This window comes from Vicugna pacos, chromosome 13 (genome assembly GCF_048564905.1).
Source record: "Vicugna pacos chromosome 13, VicPac4, whole genome shotgun sequence".
Taxonomy (NCBI): domain Eukaryota; kingdom Metazoa; phylum Chordata; class Mammalia; order Artiodactyla; family Camelidae; genus Vicugna; species Vicugna pacos.
Window position 1 is genome coordinate 26287539 of NC_132999.1, and position 22570 is coordinate 26310108.

General features: G+C 47.0%; 1 protein-coding gene across 1 annotated transcript in view; it reads left to right on the forward strand.

The window, feature by feature from the left end:
• The window catches only part of PLPP3 (phospholipid phosphatase 3), an 82961-nt gene that overhangs the window by 24955 nt on the left and 35436 nt on the right, over positions 1–22570 (forward strand). Inside the window, exon 2 of the mRNA XM_006200532.4 lies at positions 17839–17996. Within this exon, the coding sequence (XP_006200594.1) occupies positions 17839–17996 (158 nt within the window). The remainder of the gene's footprint in view (positions 1–17838; positions 17997–22570) is intronic.

Here is a 22570-nt window from a genome sequence, read left to right on the forward strand (position 1 = left end):
AAGTGACTCTGAAATGGTACCTTACCATCACATCCTGTTTTCTCCCCATGAACTGTAAATACCACGAACAAAGGGGAAAAAAAAGTTCTTCCCTGATTTGAGCTTAATTAGTTTGAGACACCGATAATTATTAACTGCTAAATTTAACTGAGTTTTACCAGTTGAAACCTGTATAAATCATGTTATTTAAAAACAAAGTTAAGCACAACACACTATACTTAGTTAAAACTTCTTACTGCTCTAAAGCGTTTGCTCACCCTGTCGCACAGACTGTTCCATTCTTATCTGAAAGTGCCAGGAAATACAGGGACCTGTAGGCTTTATGGCGTTCCAGTCATTCCCTGGCAATTGAACCACACTTTATCGCAAGACCAATCGGTATTGGATATTGGTCACCAATTTTTATTTTGTTTCTCTGTCTTTTGTAGATTCTTTTTAGTTTTTCATTTTCTTTCTCCTGTATTAGTGACTGTGGCAAACTACACACACACACACACACACACCATATACATACACACCACCAGGCCCCGGGGAAGGCTAGAACCATTATCACAATGACCAGCTATTGTAGCCAGCCCACCCCTGGTGCAGCAGCATGGTGTGTACCTGTGTCCCTTTGTCACTGAGTACACTGGGGCAAATCACTCCTCTTCTTGATTTCCTCACATGAATTAAAAAAACAAAATGATTTCACCTGTGATCAATGCATATCCCCAGTTGCTCTTACGTCAACGCTTTGTTCACTGTAGGTGCGTAATGTTTATTGGACAAAAGTGAATGAAGAGAAAGTAAACACATAGCCTCCATAGTGTGGCGTGAATCAAGGAAGATCCAAGGGACATTCCATTCAAACCAGCACGCGGTGCTGAGAAAGCACCGCCATTTTCCTTTCGCTGGAAATAATCAAACATTGGACAGACATCAGCGTTTTACAGAAATCTGCACATAGTGATGCTCTCGAGGGAAGGAGGAACTCCCACGTGGGGCAGAGGGCTCCCTAGTCATCCTTCTTCATCCTCATGCATTTCATGGGGACGACTGTGAGTGGTAACAAGTGCTCGTGACTTGAGCGCACCCTGCGTGTGGTACTGTACCCCTAAACCTCCCAGTAACCCTGCAAGGTTGGCCCCACTGGCCCCACTTTGCAGAGGGCCTGGAGAGGCTCGCAGCTTGCTCAGTGTCACGGGAGAAAAAGAGGCAGAGCTGAGCTTCAGAAGCAAATCTAGCTGACTGCAAAGCTTGTGCTTTTTTCTAATAATCCGTGTTGTCCAACACCCACTCCCACCTTATAAAAAAACCGAAGGCTACCACAGGGACTTTCATACAACATATTCAGTAACTGTATATGACATACATAGTGGATTTCTTTTTTTTTTCAAATAATTAAAAAAAATCTTTAATTTTATTTCCTCCCCCCCATTCCCTTAACAGAAGCACTGGTGATTGAATCCAGGACCTCGTGCATGCCAAGCATGTGCTCTACCACTGAGCTGTACTCTCGTAAAGAAATGGATTTCTTTATGGGCCAAGATAATGTTTGTCTCTCACTTTCTTAGAGAAGGCACACCATCCCATATTCATGATACCAGTAACACTGACTGAGCGTTTCTGTGCGCCAGGCATTATATGAAGCATCTTTGCATATGGCACTTTTTTCATGTCACATCCTTGTGGGAGGGTAACTGACTTGTTTAAGGTGGAGACAGGACCCAGGTGTGTCTGACTCCAAACTCCACACACATGGAGCTCCACCATGCTACTTGCTGCCATGTGTTTCAGGTGCCAACAGATGGGTTACCTGTCCCCTTTAGCCGCCTATTTTGTCTACACCTAGGTCTGCTCTTATGTGTTAAGTAAGATAACCTGAGAATTTGAATAGTTGAGCAATGAGTTTTGTAGAGAGGTTTGAAGCAAAGAGGGAACATCCTCAGCCACTCCTGGAGAGCAGTAGTGTCTATTGAGTTGTACTGTCCAGGACCTAGCTTGGCATCAAGGCTGTGAGAGGTTTTAATACATCTTATTTAAGGTTGATGGGGATGTGTCTAGAAAATGCAGAAGGTTTTTCCTTTGGAAGGTGCTTGGTCAGTGAGCAGGGAGCTTTAGATGTAAAGTCCCCGCGCTCTGGTCCCTCTTCCCCATGGCTGCCAGGGTGATCTTTCTCAAATGCAGACTGGCCGAACTGGTGTACTCCAGGTGTATTCCTTTATTTGAGTCTCTGCTGTGTATTAGCACTGTGTCGGGGATAAATAAAAGACACCGTCCCTGCTAGCTAGGAAATCAGTCTTACTTGAAAGCCCTATGTTCAAAACATAATTCTGAAGCTGGTTAGAGATCATTTAGGCTAACTTTCCTTAGAGAGGGCTCTGTAGAACTTCGGTTCTTCCAGGTTGTACACCTCCCTGTTGAAACTCAAAAGCGAACTTTGATGAAGGCTCCAGGGAAAGCAGTTTATGCCAGATATGCTTTGGGACATGACTGAATAGTGCAGCCTCCCCTCTTTAGCAGATAAGGAATCCCGGTGAGGAAAAGGGACTTTCTGAAGTGGTGAAGAATCAGCCTTGGGCTCCAAGACCCAGCCCTAGGCTGCTTCTGCTGCACAGAGGCCTCTGGATTTTACTCCCCGCTCTCTTTCTATCTTCAGACCAGGCAGTCGTAAGGCACGGGTTTTCTTCTGAATCTTGAAACCATATGTTTCTCAGACTTCTTTTCTCTCATTCTAAGATAGGCCTCTGATATTTGTTGTCTGAAATCATTCTGTTTCTTTTTCGGAGCCACCCTGGCAAAGCTCTTGGAAAGCTCACTTCACCATGTGGCAGAAGAGAAAGTGAGGGGAGAATTGCAGGTGTGGATTCTCCCAGGATCCCTGTGTAGGAAAGACGGGTTTTTCTATTGGGATGTCACTGGCCCCCTAGGCAGGGAGCTCTGTGAGGGCTGGGATCCGTTTTCCTAATCTCAGCATTTCCCATCCCCAGCACGTGACAGGCGCGCAGTAAGCATTTGATATTTGATATGGTCTAACATCTCACTTATTTAGTGCATGCGTGTAAAAACTGCATTTTAAAAGCCCTTGAATTCAAACATGAAATTGTTTTGACTTTTCAGCGTCGTGATTCCCAGCTCACCTTGGGACAGAACCATCTCAAGGTCTTATTATGAATGAAGATTCTCAAGCCCTTGCCTGGAAATTCTGATTGAGTTATTGGGTCGATCTGGGCACTGTCTGGAATGTGTTTTATAATAAGTGCCCCTGATGATTTTGATGCTTGGCCAAATCTGAGAGTCACTGTCCAGGGGACAACCTTGTTCAGATCCCCCATTTCACCCTTAAAGACAGACATGAAAATAAGCACTAGCCTTCGGGCCTAGAACCTTAAAACAAACGCACCCACAAAGAGCTGTGTGCAGAGGAACACAGAAAGAGTATCTGCAGAGCAGTTGGCCGGTGTACCCTGGGTCAGCCTGAGAGGAGCGATGGACAGAAATGATTTGCAAGCCTAATTAGACCTGCTCCCTGGTTCTCAAACATGCAGCTCTAAGCCTCCTGCTAATTGGCAGTCCCTTAATAGATGAGGACTTGGCATCAGGTTTGCATGTTATTATAAACCACACACAGAAAAACCCAGTGGCTGAGGAACTCCTGCCAAACCCAGGCCTGGGTTTTTGTGAGGCTTTTGAAGCGCACTGGTCTTTCAGTATTTTGTATAGCCAGTGTACGAAAAGGCATCGGACCGTTCCTTTGGATGGGATATGTGAAGGGCGAGTCTGTTGAATAATGAATTCCCCGAGACCCATTCTGTCATCTTGATGGACAGGCAGGAGCCCACATACACAGCCCTGCTCTTGGCGGTCCTTGGAGCGCGATAGGAAAGATGCTTTCTCACGGATCCTGTCGTATTCTCAGGAATCTGCCCCCCTCCCCTTCGTGCGCTTGTGGGGGGGGTGGGAGAGGGGGAGGAAGGAACGTTAGGGTGCGTCTGCTGGGGCCCCGGCAGCTGTGTGCTGCGCCGTCTCAGGGAACACTCACAGCAGCCCTTCCAAACGCCATGACGTGTTTTGCCCGACGAGAATGTGGAGGTCCTGAGAACTCACCGGTTCAGGGTTGCACTGCCACACCTGGCAGAGAGGGGAGGGAATCGTTCCTGGCTCTCCTCATTCCGAACTTCCACCAAACCAAATCGGAGCTGGAAGACCCATTTTTATTTTCTCGGTGCTCAGTTGATTAATACTAGCAGTGGAAGAATTTTGTGTGACTCCATCAATCGCGGGCCTACCTGTTGGCATCCCTGGATAATGTCCGCACTATGAGTGCTCCCTTCCCCCTCAGATTATATAATAGGGTCCCTGCCCTGCGGTGAGGCTGCCACTACAGAGAGCCACATTGTGTGGAGGGACAGAGAGGGGCTGCAGAGGGTGGCTTTGCGGGAGCTCCAAGGCCCATTACTGGCTGCCAAAGGTGCAGTCAGGTATTCCTGGGGAACTCTGAGCAGCTCCAGGGGCCTTGCTTTCTGCTCTTGTCTGCTCAATTAGGGTCCTTCCAGTTTTTTCCTCCAAGTCCACTTCCACAAAGGGAGAGCTGTCATGGAGGCTGAGATTTCCATGAAAACCTTCCATTTTTCAGGCAAACATACCAGGCAGCTCTCATAGCAGTACCATGGTGAAGGGGAATAATGTTATTTGGCATTTCGCCCTTTAAAAAAAGTGTATGTGTGTGTGGGGTGGGATGGGAGTGGGGGGGTGACAGGAGGGTTCTGGGGGAGGATGGGCAGGGAGAACAGTGGGGGCTTTGTCATTTACTGCAATTGAGAGGTCAGGTGAGCAGGGTCATGGGGAGAGAAGGCCTGAACCGCCCCCCTCCACCTTGGGCTTCAATACCCTCTACTCCCCCCCTTCCCGATTCATACTGCTTGAGAGGTTGTAAAGGAGACGTTGAGCGGTTTTTATGTTTTTATTTGGAAGAAGGACTCTAGACATTCTGTCCCTTTGAGAGAAGCTGGCTCCTCGCTGCTTTGCAAGGATTAAGGGCCTGGCTTCCAGAACCATTGAAGAAACATCCCAGGAGCCACCCTTTTCTCTCAACAGCTGAAAAAGGCATCACGGAGCCGTGGCTTCCTGGAGAGTTTTGGCAAAAGAGCTTCCCTCTGGAACAATAGGGTTCCTATAGCAAGCCACCTAGGAGTTCTTCACCGCCGCAGGCTCTCCCACGTGCTTCTGAATGCCTCCCTTTTGTTTCCCCATCCTGGTGGGGAAGGGGCGGGGCTGCTGGGGCCCCAGAGGGTGGGTGGGCCCAGAGCACAACGACTTCTATCTAAGGAGGGCCCCCTTCTGAGGTCCAATCAAAGGCACCCAAACGCTGGAAGTGCGATGACTGCCCCGGGCGTGCGGGCCTGCGAAGCCAGCCGGACCTGGTGGTGTTCCTGCTCAGCGGCTCTGTGACCTGACTTCTCATCCTCAGTTCCAGTCTGTGCAGAATCAAGCTGGTACTGCTTACCTGGAAAGGATTATTGGGAGGAATAAATAAGATGCAGCTTGAAAATGGCCAGAAGAGTATCCAGTTGGCAGCAGTAACTGATGCCAGTTCCCACCTGTCTCCAGCCCACGCTGCAGGGTTGCTGATTCCTCCTTTGACCCAGCCAAGAGCTGCTAGTCATGAATTCAGTTTGTATCCGAACGTCTGTAGACTTGGGGGATGTTCTCTGGAGCTGTTCTTTATGAATGAGCATCTTTGAACTCCAGAGGGCTCTGCTTGGCCAGATCACCTTCACAAACTTTAAGTTGCTCCCCAGTTACCCCAGCTGGGATAGTGGGCAGGTGGTGAGGCCCACCTGCTCTGTAAGGATGCTGTGGGGACGAAGCCTTCAGTTTGTTTATAAAGTGCCCTGTACTCCTGGGATAAAGGTGAACAGCCCTAAACTTGGGAAGATTCCCCTAAGACACATAGTAGGACCACCTCTTTCATTTTGCACATGAAGAAATAGAGTCCAAGAGAGCAGAGGTGCGATGATGGAGTTTGTTAGCAACAGAATTAATGCTGATGAATACACGTTTTTCTTATCAGTTCTCGTTGGTTAGTATTTGTTTTTAAGGTCATTGTGGCAAGAGAGGCTTTAAGTAAACTCCCAGACTCACGTGTGTTATCTTCTTGTTAAGATCAGGCATTTCTTCACGGAATCAAAAACTAGTGTGGAAGTCATTTCCCCTCCAGGATACTGGCTGAGCTGACGCAGCTCAGACTCCTTGAGACTCTTCCTTGCTCAGGAGGTGAAAGGTTGGCTGACTTGCTGGAAGAGACACAAAGTACACTGACCCCGATATTCCTAACTGGCTTCAACTTTCTACAATTTCCAGCGATCTTAGTGATGATTGAGTTAGAAACCTTTTTCCCCCCAAGGCAGAAATTTCTTCTGGATCGAGTAACATTTTTAACACTCAGTTTTTCCTTTTTCTCGTCTTTTCAGCATCTGAGTTTTAGGAATTAGATAGGCTCCCTCAGAGATCTTCTCTCATTTTTCCTCAGGGGTAAAGGATGGGGAGGGGAGGAGACTGGAACACAGAAGCAGTGTTTTTGGAGGAGGACAGGGAGACTTTCTAGGTCTGGTGGGGTTTTGTTTTGTTTTGTTTTTGTTTTTTTCAGTTCTATTACACAATTGTTACAATTTGACTGCACATATACAACATATTGCATGTAAATACATATATACATATATATGGTATTGCCTTAAATACATCATTGGCATTCAAATGACAAGAAGGAATCTTTGAAATGCATTTGTGGGGCTAGTCAATAAACCGGTCTTGCCTGCCTATTGGCTGCCAAGTCACATGCTAAAGGGCGTCCTCTGTGCTCCCCCAACGTTTTAGACATGCCTCCGTGGAAGTTCTGTCACGTGGCTTCACGGGTGGTTGTCCCTGGAGTATGCATTTTTAAAAGCTGGGGGCCACTTCTTACTGTAGCTTAATTTCTGTAGCTCATAATTCTCTCAGTGAGGAGTTTCCTCCTTTCAAAGCAGCCTCTTTCTCCCTCACTTTCTTGCCACCCAGGACAATTTGGAGCACTCGGTGGGGCACGCACCAAGCCTCAGATGTCTGGGGGAGAAGTTTGACTTGCACTTTAATTAGGTGTTCTGCAATGCCATTCATTCCCTGGACACGTCTGAAACGAAAATATAGCCTATAAGGACAGCACAGAGAGAGGAAATAAACTACAAATTAAAAAGTGATTAGTGAGTGTTTAGGCAGAAGGTCAAAGGGATTATTTTGGACTTCAAACTTTTCACCGTTCAGGGCTTGCATTCAGTTACAAAATTACATCCCTGAATTATTTGTGCAGGTGGCAGCTGTCAGATTTGAAGAAGGTTTCTGTGTTTTACAAAAGCACATTGACAGGGCTGGGAGCGGGGAGTGCGTTCTCCTGGAGCGAGGGCTGTCTCCTCCGCCGCGCGCACTGGAACCGCCCCAGTCTTGTGCAGCTCGAGGGACAGGCCTTGTCTGAGCTGACACAGCCCTGTCCAGGTTAGTCCCACCGCCTTCTTGAGGAAACCAGTCAAGCCGGTTGACAGGCATCATACAAACAGTAGATTCTCGGGACTGGGAGTGCGGGGAACTACCCTTGGTTAAATACCCAGCGTCTGGTATTTCGTCCTCACAGCTCTTCAGAGGGGCCATCGGCATCTTCTTTTTACAACCGGGACCCAGAAAAGTTAAGCAATTTGCTGAAGATTGCTTAGATTAGAAGTGGCAAAACTGGTTTTCAAACCCAGTTCTCAGTTGCTTTGTTGAAATCTGTGCTCTTCCTCTTCCTGGGAGCTTTCTCCAGGGCAGAGATTCCCAGGAGGATCACACAGCACGTGGATTAGTTCGGGGTGTGCTGCAATGGATCCCTCAGCCCTGGGGCCAGCGGGGCAGGGTGGGCGAGGCAGCTGAATCACTGACCAGCGACCTCCTCAGTTTACCTGGTGGTGCCCTACGAAGTATTTTCTGATAGTTTTACTGCGCAAAAAGTCTGGGGAACTGTGACGATTAAGTGTCATAAAGATCATCCTACCAAGTTCTAGGGCAAAGGTGACAAACTGGCATCCCAAGACCAAATCTGGCCTGCAGAGATGTTGAGACTTGATGCTGGTTAAGTTCTCCATAAACTATTCCTGGCGCAATCTCCTGCTCCTTCAGAGCATACCTGGTGCTGTGTTGCTTTGGGGGACTGTGTTAGAAAAAACAGGATTTGGGATATGAGAGAGATTAGATTAAACTCAGAAATGAGGATGTGATGGGGAGGGTATAGCTCGAGTGGTAGAGTGCATGCCTAACAATGCACGAAGTCCTGGGTTCAATCCTGGTACCTCTGCTAAAAATAAATAAAATAACCGCCCCCCTAAAAAAAAGAAATAGGGGAGAGTATGTGTGTGTGTGTGGGGGGGCGGAATCTACAGGTCATAGAGTATATGTGGACAGAGCCAGATTTTCTGATTTTCGTTTATTTCCTATACATTTATGCAAACACATTTGTTTTTATTTTAATCATTATTGCCTTAAAAAAAATCAAGCTCTCTGATCACTTAGTATCACGGAGAGATGTATCTGTTGGGTCCATGTTCTTTCATCTACAGCGTGATCGTGTAATTTATTAACACGGACACATTGTTTAACTGGCCAGTAAGGCCAGCCTCCTTCTGGCCCCACCGCCAGCCCCGTGGAGTAAACTTGCTAAGGGCTTTGTAGTGCAACAAGCCTGGGCTTCCAACCCTCATTCCTTTTACTGTGAGACCTTTGGCAAGTCACTTAACTCTGGAACTGCAGTTTCCTCACATCTAAAATGCAGATAGCTCAGTGGTAGAGTGCGTGCCTAGCATGCATGCCCAGGACCTCTGTTAAAATAAATAAAATTTAAATGAATAAATATATAAACCTAAACCCCCGCCCCCGCCTGCCAAATTCAGCTGTTAGTAACCGCCTTGCAGTGGTGACTTGACACAATTTTTGGATTTGAAAACAGAGAGAGGAGGCATGGTCTTGGGTTAAGATTAAGACAGATCTATAAACACATGCACATACCCATATGTATATATACACATACCTAATGTGGCCATTCCCTCTCAGGGAGGACGTTTTGTTGAGTCAAGTGTTAGTGATTTCTGTGATGGATTCATCCAAGGACTTCCATATTCTCTAGAGCAGGGATGGAAAATCCAGATGTTCCCACGGGCCAGTTAACATAAATGACTGAGGTAGACCAGATATAGGAAGACTGACAGTGTAAGCTCAGTTGGGATGGAAGTGATACGGAGCCTTGGCGTCAGGGCGTCAGGACGGAGGGGTGGTGCCCTGGGGAATGTGTGGCCAGTTACCACTGCCTGTATTGCCACGGGGCAGTGGAGGTGGCTCAGCAAGCAGAAATCTGAATGTTACCTGAGACCTCCTGTTACTCAATGTTAACTACGAATTTTAAAAAGTCTTAGACACTGGATGGGCCAAATGGAACATCTCTGCAGGCCAGATTTGGCCACGGGCTGCCAGCTTGTCACCTTTGCCCTAGAACTTGGTGGGACCATGGAGCTTAGTGGGTCAGCATGGAGGGCCCCGACGGCCTGGGGTGGGGGGCCTACCAGCCTGGTTCGGTTCTCACAAGGCCCCCAGTAGTGCTTATGCTCTGCATTTCTGGCGCCGCATCTGGCTCCGGTCTTGCCTTCTGACTCCCTCAGACTTTGGCCCTGGCCCTCCCAGGTGTTCTGATGTCCTGCCAGTCCCCTTGTTGTTTATTTTCCCGCCACGGGAACCTGGTGTTTTGTGTACACCTGGGCGGCATGGCTTGGATGGGAGCACACTGCCGATGCGAAAGTATGTTTAACTGTTGGCAAAATAAAAAGTAACTTTTTTTTTTTTTAAATTTCACCCTTATTACAGACTTACCTCCCCATTCAGCCTCCTATGATCCTTGAGAATGCCTGGCAGGGTTCCTGCTGTGATATTTCTTCTCTGTGTCAGGGTGCCACGTCTTGCTAACCACTATCAAAGCCCCTTTCTGTTTACACAATCTCAAGAAGCCCTTGGAATTAGAGGATTTTATGAGCATGCTTTTCCTGGGGGATCCGATTGCATTTGGGAAGGGGCTGGTGGGCCTGTGGCTACTGGCGTGAACTTTTGACAGAACTCGGATCACATCTTATCCCTGCTTAAAAGCTTCCCATGGCTTCCTGTCGTATACAGGAGCAAGAACTAACATTTATGGAGCCAAGTGATTACTGAATATTTTATAAACTGTCTCGGTCGGTCCTCCCACTCCACTCTGTACGCTGGGAACTGCTGTAGGAGGTAGTCCTGTTGCATGGAGACAGAAAGGAAGTTCAGAGGGGTGAGGTGACTTGTCCATGGCCTGACAGTAAAGCATGACAGGTGACAGAAGTGACATCCTGCCTGCCTGACTTCGAAGTTCATGGATAAATTGGCAAGAAGTAACTCAGCCAGAGTGGGCTGCATGACTGAGTGACTCCTTTATAGAAAAGATGTTTAAGTCTTGAAGGATGAATTGAAGTTTGCCAGTGGGTACTTGAATCCAAGATGTTAAAAACATTACTTCCCGGAGTGGTCAGGAAGACTGGAGGTGGTATTTATGGAGCCAGCTGTAGAACCCTCTGCACATATGTGATGCTTGCTGTGTCCTAGCTCCGGGCAGCGTGTTGCAAGTGAACACATCTGGGCTGGAAGGGAGACTGAGGCAGGAGAGTGGGTGGATCAGTACGAATCCATCTCAGCATCTAGGGAGGAGCGTGGTTTTTCGTCTTCGTTCAAGGTCAACATACGCTTTCCAGAGCTTTGTAGCTTTGCAAATAATCCACATAGACAGAGTTCATGTGTACTTAGTAAGAAAGGCTAACTAGCCCCACCACTGAATGAACTTTAGAGTCAGAGTATTCAATTCCATACTCGGTTGCACCTCTCATCAGCAGAGTGGTCACCGAGGCAAGTGAAAATCTCTCTGCCCCTCAGTGCTTTAGCTGTATACTAATAATTAATTTAGAGGATTGTCTTGAGTTAAACCAGTTGATATATGCAAACCCCCTGGCACATGAGGGGTGTCCAGTGAATGTAGATTTACTCCCTTCCTTATTTCAAAGAGGGGTCAAAAGGGAGGAAGGAGGTCTTGCGAAGTGACCCCCTTTTACCTGGGGCAGAGGAATCGCAAGTCCTTCCGGCTCTGGTAGTTGTGTCATCCTAGGAATGAAATATCTCATTTGTGAAATCCATAATGGCAGCAAGAGAAGTCCGGGATTCTCTCCATGGAAGATGTGAATCCTGAACTCTTGGCCAGTTTATTTTTTAGATCCTGGTGGTTGTGGCAGCCCTTTAAAAATCCAACTGCAAAAGCTCAAATAGCCCGAGCTAGAGGTTTTAAGGCGGCTGATATTAATTATTTTAAAAAATAAAATGTTTTTACTTTAAGCCCTTTCAAATCAGAAAGATCACCCAAAGTCCATTTTCACACCCATGACTAGACTGAAGACAGGTGTCTCTTCGTCATAGAACCTGACTTTCCGAAGGTGAGGAACTCAAAGCCAGTGCTTGTGGCTGTGTCCCCAGCAGCTCTTGCAGTGCCCGGTACTCAGGAACTGTCCATACCTGCTTGTGGAGTCCAACTAAAGACCCGGGACTCGGGCGCAGGAGATCCAGGTGCCAAGACTAGACCTGTCGTTTGTTTCTTTATTTCTACCATGTAGTTGCTTTGGGTTCCGACAGTCTTCTTTTTTTGTGTGTGAAGAAAGGGCCTGAACTTTTCAGTTCTGGAGAACTGAGCACTTGTCAGAGAGAACCTCTAGACCCGGCATATTGCACGTTCACGCCAGCCAACAGCAAGTGTTTTTCATGGCAGCCTCTTTCAAAGGTGGGAAACGCCTTCATAGTAAACTTCGTTTTGTCTCATCTGGATTGTGTCCAGTCTAAAAATCTGGACAAATATCGTAAACCAGAGAAAGTTTGCACACTTCTAAGACCAGTAGCAATTAATTACTTTAAATAGAAACCCTGTCACTTACAAGCAACATAAATATTTGTATTTTGAACCTCTAAGTAGTAGCTGGGTTGACCATTCTAGCCTTAAGTGATTAAAAAAAAAACCCAGTTGGTCATATTTGAACAGGGAATACATTTATAAAGAAAGGGAGGGTCAGGTCGTAGAGTAAGAAAACGTGTGCCAAAGGAAAGACAGACCTGAGTTCAAATCCTGGTGACCAGTTGACTCATTTGGGAATCTTGGATAAGTGACAAAACTTCTGGCTTCAGTTTTCTGTGGCTACAAATGAAAATAATAGCTGTAACTTTTCCTAGCTGTTGTGGAGATGAGAATACATTAATTCCTAATTAGACTCTAAACTCCTTGAAATCCGAAGCCTGGTGTCATCCATCTGTGTTTCTAACATCTGGTCCACATTGGTGCAGCTTGCTTGCTTTGACTTCAGATGAGCCGCTTAACCTTCTAAGCCTTAATTTTTTGTTGGCAAAGTGCTTAAAACCGTGAATTCGGCAGAACTCTGTACCGTAGGTGAGATGTCTAAACTCCTGTCGCAGACTCACGGTTTGAGCCACTACGGTAAGCTTGATACTTACACAGAGATGCCGTGTCCAGTATTATTCTGCACGTAGGTATGCGGGCTTTCTGCAGATGTTAGATTAATTGTTACTCCCACAGATCCTGGGCGGGGCTTATTTTAAGGTAACCACAGCTCAGGTGAAGTGGGAGGTTGGACAGCTCTGGAAAAGGCCCTGCAAGGACATGGTTTAGAGGAGTGATGAGGTGCCTCTCCCCGATGCCCTGATTTGGGTCACACGATGGTGCAAAGATTTCTCATTCCCCTGCCCCCCTTTTCCTACTCTCACAAGGGCTTTCTAAAAAACCCTTGGAGAGCGGGAGGCTGTGTTTAATTTTGGGCAGACATGAAGCTGTCGCTACAGGGAGCAGGGCTCCGGGGCCGGGTCACTTCGGTAACACTTCCCACATGACTTTATCAATGGGTGGGCCACGAAACTTATCCCATGTTTTTTTACACCCCACCCCCAAACCGCCCAACCTGCCCAAGTGTTAGTTTTTCAAAGCCCGAGAACTTTCAAAGGCCTGAACCCAACACAGGGGCCTTTCTTCATTGCTTTGATTTTCTGCCCATTAAGCGTTTGTCAATGAGTTTGGATTTCGCCTCCTCCGTGGCCTCCACATCCCAAGAGGTCCCTGGAGGTTTAGGAAGTTAATTGATCCTTGATTAAAAGATGGAGAAATGCTTCAGTCTGGGTCTAGAATCAGCAGATGGTGTGTGTGTGTATGTGTGTGTGTGTATGTATACTTGTATACGTGTATACACACACACACACACATTTTGGTTCTGCTTTGCAAAAAGCTTGTAATGTACCTTTCATCATAGATAAATCTTAAATTCCAGGATATTAGCTTCCGAGTCTTAATTACAGTAGAGCTGAAGCACGTGTGTGGTACATAGCGGCGAGTACTCAGTGAACAGTAGCCAGCGCTGATGCCCTGACACTTCCAAACAAAGCGTTTTTCTCTTCAAAGACCGTGAGGTTTGCCGAGCTTCAGTTAATGTCTTAATACTCTGAGGTGCTGCCTTCTCTCTGTTTTAAGTGGCTCACTTACTTTAGAAAGCACCCAGGAGTCAGATCATTTGAGCCCCGTCCAGCTCCACAGCTTCCTGGCAGAGTGACTCTGGTAAGTCACTTTAATCCCTTTGAACCTTCGGGTGACTTAACGTGTTAGTTTATATGACTGCTTCTCCTGTTGGCCTTTGGGCCACTGGAAGGTTGGGACTTCAGCTCCAACTTGGTGGCCCCCTCCATGCCGAGAAGAGCACAGGCAGCAGGTCGGTCAGGCTGCCGTGGTTTATGTGGGGACCCCCGGTCCCTTGTGTATCTCTTCCACCTCTGTAGTCAAATTTAAAACTGTCTTCTCAGGGGGGAGGGTAGAGCTCAGTGGTAGAGCGCCTGCCTAGCATGCCTGAGGTCCTGGGTTCAATCCCCGGTACCTCCATTGAATAAATAACCTAATTACTTACCCTCTTCAAAAAAGATGAAAATAGATAAATAATTGGACAAAACAATTAAAAATTAATTTTAAAAAAGGCTTAAAAATATGAGAAAAAACTGTATTCTCATCATGGCAACGGGCCGTCAGTTCTGTTGATGGCCTATCACAGTCTCTCAACTACACTGAGTTTTCACAAGAGTGTTTAGCCCCTGGAACCCAGAGACTTCCTGCTTAATCTTCTCATCCATGCCATCTTTAGTGTCCCTATGAGAGAAGTCTATTGTGCCCTTGCTGTCCTCTGTCCAGTCATCAGGTCCTCACACTAAAAATCTTAGTGCGCTTGTTTTCATGACCTTCTTACAACAAACACCATAGGCCTCTCGAGGGCAGGTCCTTTGATGTACCCACCCTGATTCCCAACGGCCAGCACTGGGCATTTTGTTGAGGTGATCAAGAACTGTAGTGGGTGGTAATAAAGATGGTGCCAACGCTGGACATGCAGACCCTGCCTTGGAAAAAGACAGCCTCTTCTCTGTGTCCTGGAGAGGCAGGGTCTGCTGTTCTTGTCTCTTGAGGACCAGCTGCCCCATTAGGGGACATGTTTATGCTTTTCCCATCAATTGAAGGAAATCTGAGGTTACACTTTGGCTGGAGCCAAGTCAAGACTTGACTGGCACCTTCCCCAATCAGACCACAAGTTTGTAGGGAAGACAGAAAAGGCCATTGGCTTTTCTAAATGCCATCTCCATGCCTTTCAAGAAAATAAACAGAATGTATCCAGATCCAACTGCTCGTCTTTTTTTGGTCATCATTCACATAATAGGAACCGGAAACCCTCTTGCAATCTTGGACAAGGAAGGAAGGAAAAGGGTTTGGATTGCTCCCAGATTAAGAGTGCAGAGGAACTCAACACATTTTTCTTTCCAAATCTTCTCTGGAGGACTTTCCCTCACTTCTTCCTTTTATGACATTTGTTGAGTGTCCACAGTGCGTGGTGAACTCTGTTCTGACATTACCCTGTGTGATTGCCCGCTTTCTTCCTGCGAAAACGACTAATTTTATCCCATTGTCAGTGTCCTCCCCTATTAGATTGTAAGCTTCCTGAAGGCAGAGCTGGTGTCATTTTTGTGTTCCTTGCTAAGTATACATATTTAAGACTCAGTAGATATTTGTTGAATAAATGAATGAACAAGTTAATTTATGGCATCATCCCAGCCATCCCAAAGCAAGGTTTCACTCTCCCCATCGACAAGGGGATTTGGAGATGGGAAGTCACTGGCTCGAAGAGGAGGGAGCAGAGTTGAGATCATTCCCCACGTTCTGCCTGACTCCACAGCTCTTTTATATGTGTTTTATTGTCCTTAGGAACATATGTTTTACAGGCCTATCATGTGAACACTATTAAAAATAGAAGCCAGGGGCCTCGGAGCAGAGCACGAATTTAAGGAACGAGGGTTTGTTCCCTTCCTGAGTTTATTAGCAACGCCTGGGCTCCTAGGCACCGCGGAGGCTGTGGCCAGGCTCAGATGCAAAGCTCACGGTGTTTATCACAATGTGTGGAACTTTAAAAGCGGACTATTAATATCATACTACTGGCTCCTCAGCTACTTCTCCTAGCCAGCTTGGCCACATTTCAAAATGTTTAGGCAGTGGGATGAAGATGGTTCCAGCCCATGTGATAGCCTTCTCTCCCAGCCCCCAGCCCACGAATATCAGCCATTTCTCAGCCAGGACATTTATCCACTGTCTCCCCTTCCTCCTTTTCTCCATCGCAGAGTTTCAAGAGCTCATGGTTATTGCCTTCCAGGGCCCCTCTGTGTTTACTTTAAGAAGGTCAGGCACAATGCTGTGGTGTGTGGCTGGGCTTTCTTTTCAAAGCACCAGTATGAATTTGATAAAGTAAATTGTTGTTCTAGCAGGAAGCAGTTAGGGGTCACAAAATAAATAGCCGTAGAATTCAAATAAATCCAAAGAATAAAACCAAATAAATCCATGTGTGTATGCACAATGATACATAAATACACTTTTTGAGAAAGTGAGCATTTTTAATGCTGCCCGGTCTGGACCAAAGTAATTTAAAAATTGTGGAGTTCACGGTACATTTTTTTTTTTTAAGAGGCAGTCTGGGCCTTCAAGCCACATGACGTGAAGTTAATTCTTTTTGAAAAACTTGAACATGGAATTTTATCTTTTAAACAGCTGCTTATCTGCCCCCCCGCCATGAAATTCACATATGGATGAAACCAATTTGGACAGTTAAATTCGGGATTTAGGCGTATGGAGGTGAACTGAGAGACTCTGAATAAGCTAAATATTCTTTCTAAGACTGTTCTCCCCACTAGAAGATGAGCGATCGCAGTGCTTAAGTGATGATTTAAAATGGCCCACCCAGGGTTGTGCTGATCGGAAGATTCAGCACAAAAATGAATATAAAATAACTTGCACGTTGTGGTCACACATCAATGGTGCCTGTTATCACTAATGAGATGCTTCTCATGGTCAGCCTTACTCCTGACATCCAGCGACTCACCTTGTACTTCTTCACCTTTCACTCACCTTTGTGAGCTGACACGGGGGCTTGGCATTGCCCTTGGCTGTAAGGGAGGAAGCCTTTCCAGCCTAAGAGAAGAGCGTGCACACAGTGGAGGCTCTGGGTGCTGTGTTGTTGGAGGGCGTGTCAAGGTGGGCAGCGGGTCATGGGTCTGGAGCAGGGGGCTCAGGTCATGGGGACCTCCAGGGGTCACACTTAGGGACTGCGTCTTGTCCTGTGCAATGGAGAATATTGAAGAGGCCAGAACAAGGCGATGAGATGCTTGTGGTCAGGAAGTAGACAGGTGGATATGTGTAAGAGGCAGGCAAGGCCAGGAGACCAACTTGGAGGCTGATGCTGGGTCCAGGCAAGAGATATTGTGGGCCTTCACTTTTGGCTTCAGGGTCATGAGGGCCTTTTCCTGGCAGGTGTTGGGATCTATTTTCCATGACCTTTAAGAGAATGGCATCTGAGCTGGCTGCTGATAAACTAGCAGCAGCTGCGAGGGTGCTTGGCGCCCCCGATGCCCTTGGGCTCTGCTCCAGGGCTGCAGACAGCAAGCGGGGCCCAGCTCAGCTCTGCTCAGTCTTGTCAATGACCCTGAACAGTGAGAGCAAAGCACCAAAAGCAGCATTCACTGAGCAGCTACTACGCACCAGCGCTGAGCTAGGGGTTGCGTGGGTTTTTTCCTCCTGTAGTCTTCACCACAACTCCTTTGTGGGGAATTGAGACCCAGGAAGATGGAGAGAGAACCAGACGTCACGTTGCTAAGAAGTAGTGGATCTGGGGTTCAAATTCATGTTGTCTGGCTCCAAGGTCTTCAGGACTCCATGCCCTAGAGTCATGGGATGAGCTTCTCAAAGGGGAAATGGTTAAGACTTAAGAGAAAAATGTCACTTAGAGGCATCAGCATCATGAGACATCATTAGATGTGCGGCTGTGTTCCTAATCATTACAAATTGGACTTTGATTTTCAGCGGGATGTTGTTGAGCAGTGGAAAAGCTCCCAACCTGGCTCTTCCACTGCCGCCCTCTGTGCTCTTGGACCAGACGAGAGGATCACGATACACTCTTCTTAGTGTGCAAAGCAGGGGAGAGGGGGGTGCCTGTAGAGAAGGCTCTCTGTAGTCTGCAGATCACTACCAATGCAAGGAAGTGACATTGCCGTCACCGGCGTGTTGCTGTGGGGGATGGTCTCTGCTGTAGGTCATTCTTCATCGGCTTCCTTGCGCTGATGTTTTCCCTCGCTCTTGTCTTTTCCTGGTCCATGCCGTGGTTCCGTCTCCACCAGCGGGCTTGCCCTTCATCATCATCGAGACAAGCACCATCAAGCCTTACCACCGGGGCTTCTACTGCAATGACGAGAGCATCAAGTATCCGCTGAAAACCGGCGAGACGATTAACGATGCTGTGCTCTGCGCCGTGGGGATTGTCATCGCCATCCTCGCGGTGAGTGCCTGCCCACCCCGTCTGGCTCCCGTGTCACCTCATAGACTATCTGAGCTAGCAGAGGTTTGCCAGATCAAGGAGAATTCCATCTGATTAACACCATTATTAACTGCGTTTCATGCAGTTAATGCTATTACAAAAAGTATTTAAAAATACTACATGTATATCAATCAACTATACTTCAATAAAAAATAAAAAAATACTAAATACTACCTAAGTATTCCAAAAATATGCTAAGCAGTCTTCTAAAGTTACTTTGCTTAGACTGTCCTCACCACAATCCAATAAAATCCACATATTGTTCTTATCATTCTTCTACAAATTAGGAAACTGAGGTCTGCAGAGTAAAAATAATTTTCCCAAGGTCACTTGGTTAATAAGTGGTAGAGCTAGGATTTGACCTCGTTGTCCCTTACCCCAGAGTCCTAGCTCCAAGCTACCGTGCTGTGATGCTGGGCCCCAGAGGATGGGGGACGTGGCTTCCCAGCTAGCTCAGGCGTTTTCTGTGTTCTTTCCATGCGATGCTGTTCCGTGTTGATAATGCCACCAGCATTCTCTAGCATATTTTAATTTCCTCATCCAGTGGCTGTGGTGTCAGAGTGAAAATAAAATGAGACTTGCAATCCAGAAACGTTGGTTCTAGACCTGGCCCTCCACTGACAAGCTGTACATCTTTAAAACCAGGGAGGACCGTCTTGCTGCAATGCTTTGCAGTGAGGAGTGAAAGCGATCATGAATGTTGAAATGCTTGGCAAACTCTTAATCGCTGAGCAGGTTACTCAAGTCTAAAGTCTAGACTTACCTCCGGATCTTCCCTTAGATGAAGAAGCCCTCATTGAGGATGCAAAAATGTGCCACAGACTTGACAAGGTCCAGAATTGATTTGAGCAAGGGTAGCCTCGTGGGAATAAGGGTGTGGGCTACTTCGGTCACCACCCTGTTTTGGATGTATCCATTTAGGGCAGAGGAGAAGGAGAGTCATTGAGGGTAATCTAGCCTTGTAACGTGTAGTTCATACACTTTCACAGCCATCCATCCCACAACCTCCAGTATTTTCCAAGTTTTTTCTTTCTCCTTGAACCCCAGCTGTGCGGGCAGAGGGCTAGGCATCGTGTCCACCAAGATAAAAAATTCTCTCTTCCAGATCCTTGAGTCATTTTTGTTTTAGCCATAGCCTAGAAGGTTATCTCTGGCTTGTATTGGCACCCCAAGAAGGAAAGTTACATATACAGTAAGTGCTACAAATGGAAAATCAGAAGCTCAGAGGGGTTAAAGGATATGCTCAAAGTCTACAGCAAGTAAAACTTGGGGTTTGTGCCGAAGCCCTCTTTCCATCTTGCAGACTTGATTTTGGATTGGAGGCTGGCTGTCCTATCCAAATGAACGGCTCAGCGGGATAGGCAGTTAGCTGCTCTTGCCTTCTCTGCATCACATGTAAGCTGCCGATGGTACACGAAGTACATTTCATGAAGTTTTTCTTCTGACTTCCCCACTCTAGGGGTTGGTGGTAAACTTTGAGACCCCTCTTTGTTTTTTAATAACATCGTAAACCAGGCACACAATCAACAGTTGGAAATTGGGGAGAGGGGGCAGGGAGGCTAGTAGAATTCTTTCCAACCTTTAAAAGAAAAACAGTCCTTTGGGCAACTGTAGGAGTTTCTTAAAGGCGAACTAAGGATCTTTGTGTTCAGAAGCTGAGAAATATAAAATGTTTTTTTCACTATTTGCTCCGAATTAATAGTGTGGGGTTGAGTTCTCCAGGAAGAATGGCTTTGCCTGGGGCAAAAAAAAAAAACCTTTGTAGTGGATGGGAAATATTTCACGTGGAATCTTGTGCTACAGTTTGAACAGGTGTTTTTGACACTTGGAGGCTCAGTTAGTTGAATGCTTTTAGAAGCCAACTCTAACCCAGGCACAGATGAGATAGGAATAGCACGGGGACAGGGATGTCCTGCCATCATCGCTGTCTTTACTTGTGATCATTGCTGGCTTGCCTGGTGGGCAGCTCCCAGACACGCTCAGTGGAGAGAGACACTCCGTGGAAGCCTGGCCCCTCTGCTATGTGAATTAGGTGAAGCACTGGCTTCTCCAGGCCTCATTTTCTTTGTCTGTAAAGTGAGAGTGGTGTTTGAAGTCACTCCTGGGGATTGCTGTGGAATCAAAAGCCATCCGTTTTCAGGGCACACACTTCGCTGCAGCGGGCTGGCTGGCTGCAGGCGGGCTGCCCACGGAGCTCCTCGGACGTCTGTGCTTCTCGTCTGTCCTTCCTCCCTCAAGCCAAACTCCTCGCCAGCCGCTCTTTTCCTGCTGTTTGCCAAGACCAGCCCCTTCTTCCTCATGAGATGCTAGCGCTCCTAAGAAAAATCTGCTTTGAAGAGCTTCGTGGTGGGTGGCCTCTCTCCTCGGGTCACGTTGATGTTTTAATGAAAATGCTCCCTGACCACCTAGGTGTCCTTGAAACGGTCACGTGCTGTGGCCTCAGGGATAGGACGAGCAACGGTCCCGAACAGCGTCGGCAAGATGGGTTTGGATAGGGCTTCCCTGTGCTTCTGGGAAAGGCCAGCCAAGCAAATTTTGCAGGCATTGGTGCCCCTCGTCGGGTGCTGCTGTCGTGCTGTGAAACCTGTGGGCTGTTCGAGCCTTTCTCCCTCGCAGAAACGCCCCCCGCGTCCCTCTCCCGGCTCCCAGATACAAGGTTTTCTTGTGTCTCTGTTTGGCAGGGGTTGGAGGGGGTTGAAGACATAAGCTCTGGCTCGTATCTGAGCGCCCCCGCTGTGGAATGAGTAGCGAGGAACCTCACCGCGCCGCTGCAGGCTCGCCTGTGACGTGGAGCTAGTCCATCTTCCTGTGAGATAATCGGGAGCTCATGCATGTGAAGTAACCTGGGACCTGACCCATGAAGTACACTTAGTCTATGTCCACTGTTTGTATCATAAATGGGTAAACTGAGTCAAGAAGTGGCTTAGCCAAGATTTATATCTGGTGACAGTAGGACCAGGAAAGGACTTCGGACTCATCACATCTCCGGATCTGCCCTTATAGCTCATTCATTAGAACCCAGGTCTCTTGACTCTCCCTCCAATGCATTTTTTTTTGCAAGAAAATGTTTACCTTCTGATCCAGCTTCCCCTGCATTTTGGTGAGAAGCCTGTGTGAGATGTGGGCTCCTAATGAGGCTGGCTTGCCCACTTAACTGCCATTAAGTACCAGAGTACTCGTGAAAAACGGGAAAGGCAGGACCTCAGAGGAAAAGTAAATAATTCGCCTTAGTGCATATACACAATTCTGGAAAGTCTCTACAACTTGAATTCAACAACGACCACACATCCCCAACTCTCCCATCACGACTGGCCAGTGCCCCACTGACTCCATCCAGAATCTGCTTCTGATCAGAGGGCGTGAATGACATTCAGGGAGGGCGGAGGGGACCCAGAGCTGGAAATCTAATCATGCTGCTACTTGCTGCCCTGGCCTCCTCCTGCCCAATGTCAGACTTGTTTAAAACAACAAGAGAAGCCTTGAGTGGTCTGGATGCCCTGTTCCAGTCTGAACAGTCCCCACAACAAAGGAAGGGCCTGCCGGTGGCGTTTAGCGTGTGGTTTAGAAATGCAAAGCGTCAGAAGTTATAGAGAAAGCAGCCACCTTTCTATGGCAGGAGATGTGGAAAAATCTCGTCATTTTGACCTCTTTTTCAGATGTATCTCGGATTCTGGAATTATAGCATAATAGGAATTTCTTCCAAATCCACAAGGCAATGGTTTCTATCCCTGCCTTGTAAGGGTTTAATGACTCTAGCAGCAGTGAGATTAGGAGCAGAAACAGTAAATATCATCTCCTATCTAGCCTTCTCTCAGTTTGCCTTGCAGTGCGCTGAGGAGTATTATGGGCAAAGATTTCAATATGGAAAAAATGCTCAGTATTCTTTTTAAATAAACATGGGCTCAGTGCTTGCCTTGATCAGACTCCGAAAGGGGTTTAATACAGATTCTTAATATCTAGGAGTTGAAGCATGGGTGAGTCATGGGTGAATCCCCTTCTTCCTCTGGCCAGAAAAATGCTACTTTCCCCGCTGGCCCGTTGATTCTGACCTCCGTAGTGATGCTCCTACCTAGAGAAAAGCCTCAGATGTTGGCAACATCTGACTGAGGTTCATGTACTAATTCCGAACTTAACCTTTCTGTGACTTGTCCTTCACCTGCAGGCAAGCTGTTGACCTCTGTGGAAAAGAGCTATGCCTGCCTTTATTGTAAATTGGTGACAACAGTTCACTGACTCCATAGTCTTGTTCTAAGGGTCAGATCAAATGACATGTGTGTCATTGTTGAGAATCATCCTTTTCATTTCTATCATGTGGTACAGTTTAGAGAGTGGCCTTTATGTGCACATTCTCTTAGTTGCACCTGGGAGTGACCCTGCGGGGTGGACTGGTACAGCTAAGATGACTGGAGATCAAGAAATGAAGTGGCTTTCCCATAGGAAAAGGGCCAGACCAGGAGTCCTCTGATTCTAAGGCAAAGTTTTTGTTTTGTTTTGTCTTTTAATAGTGACACCACTGCTGCCTTCTGAAGCTTGCG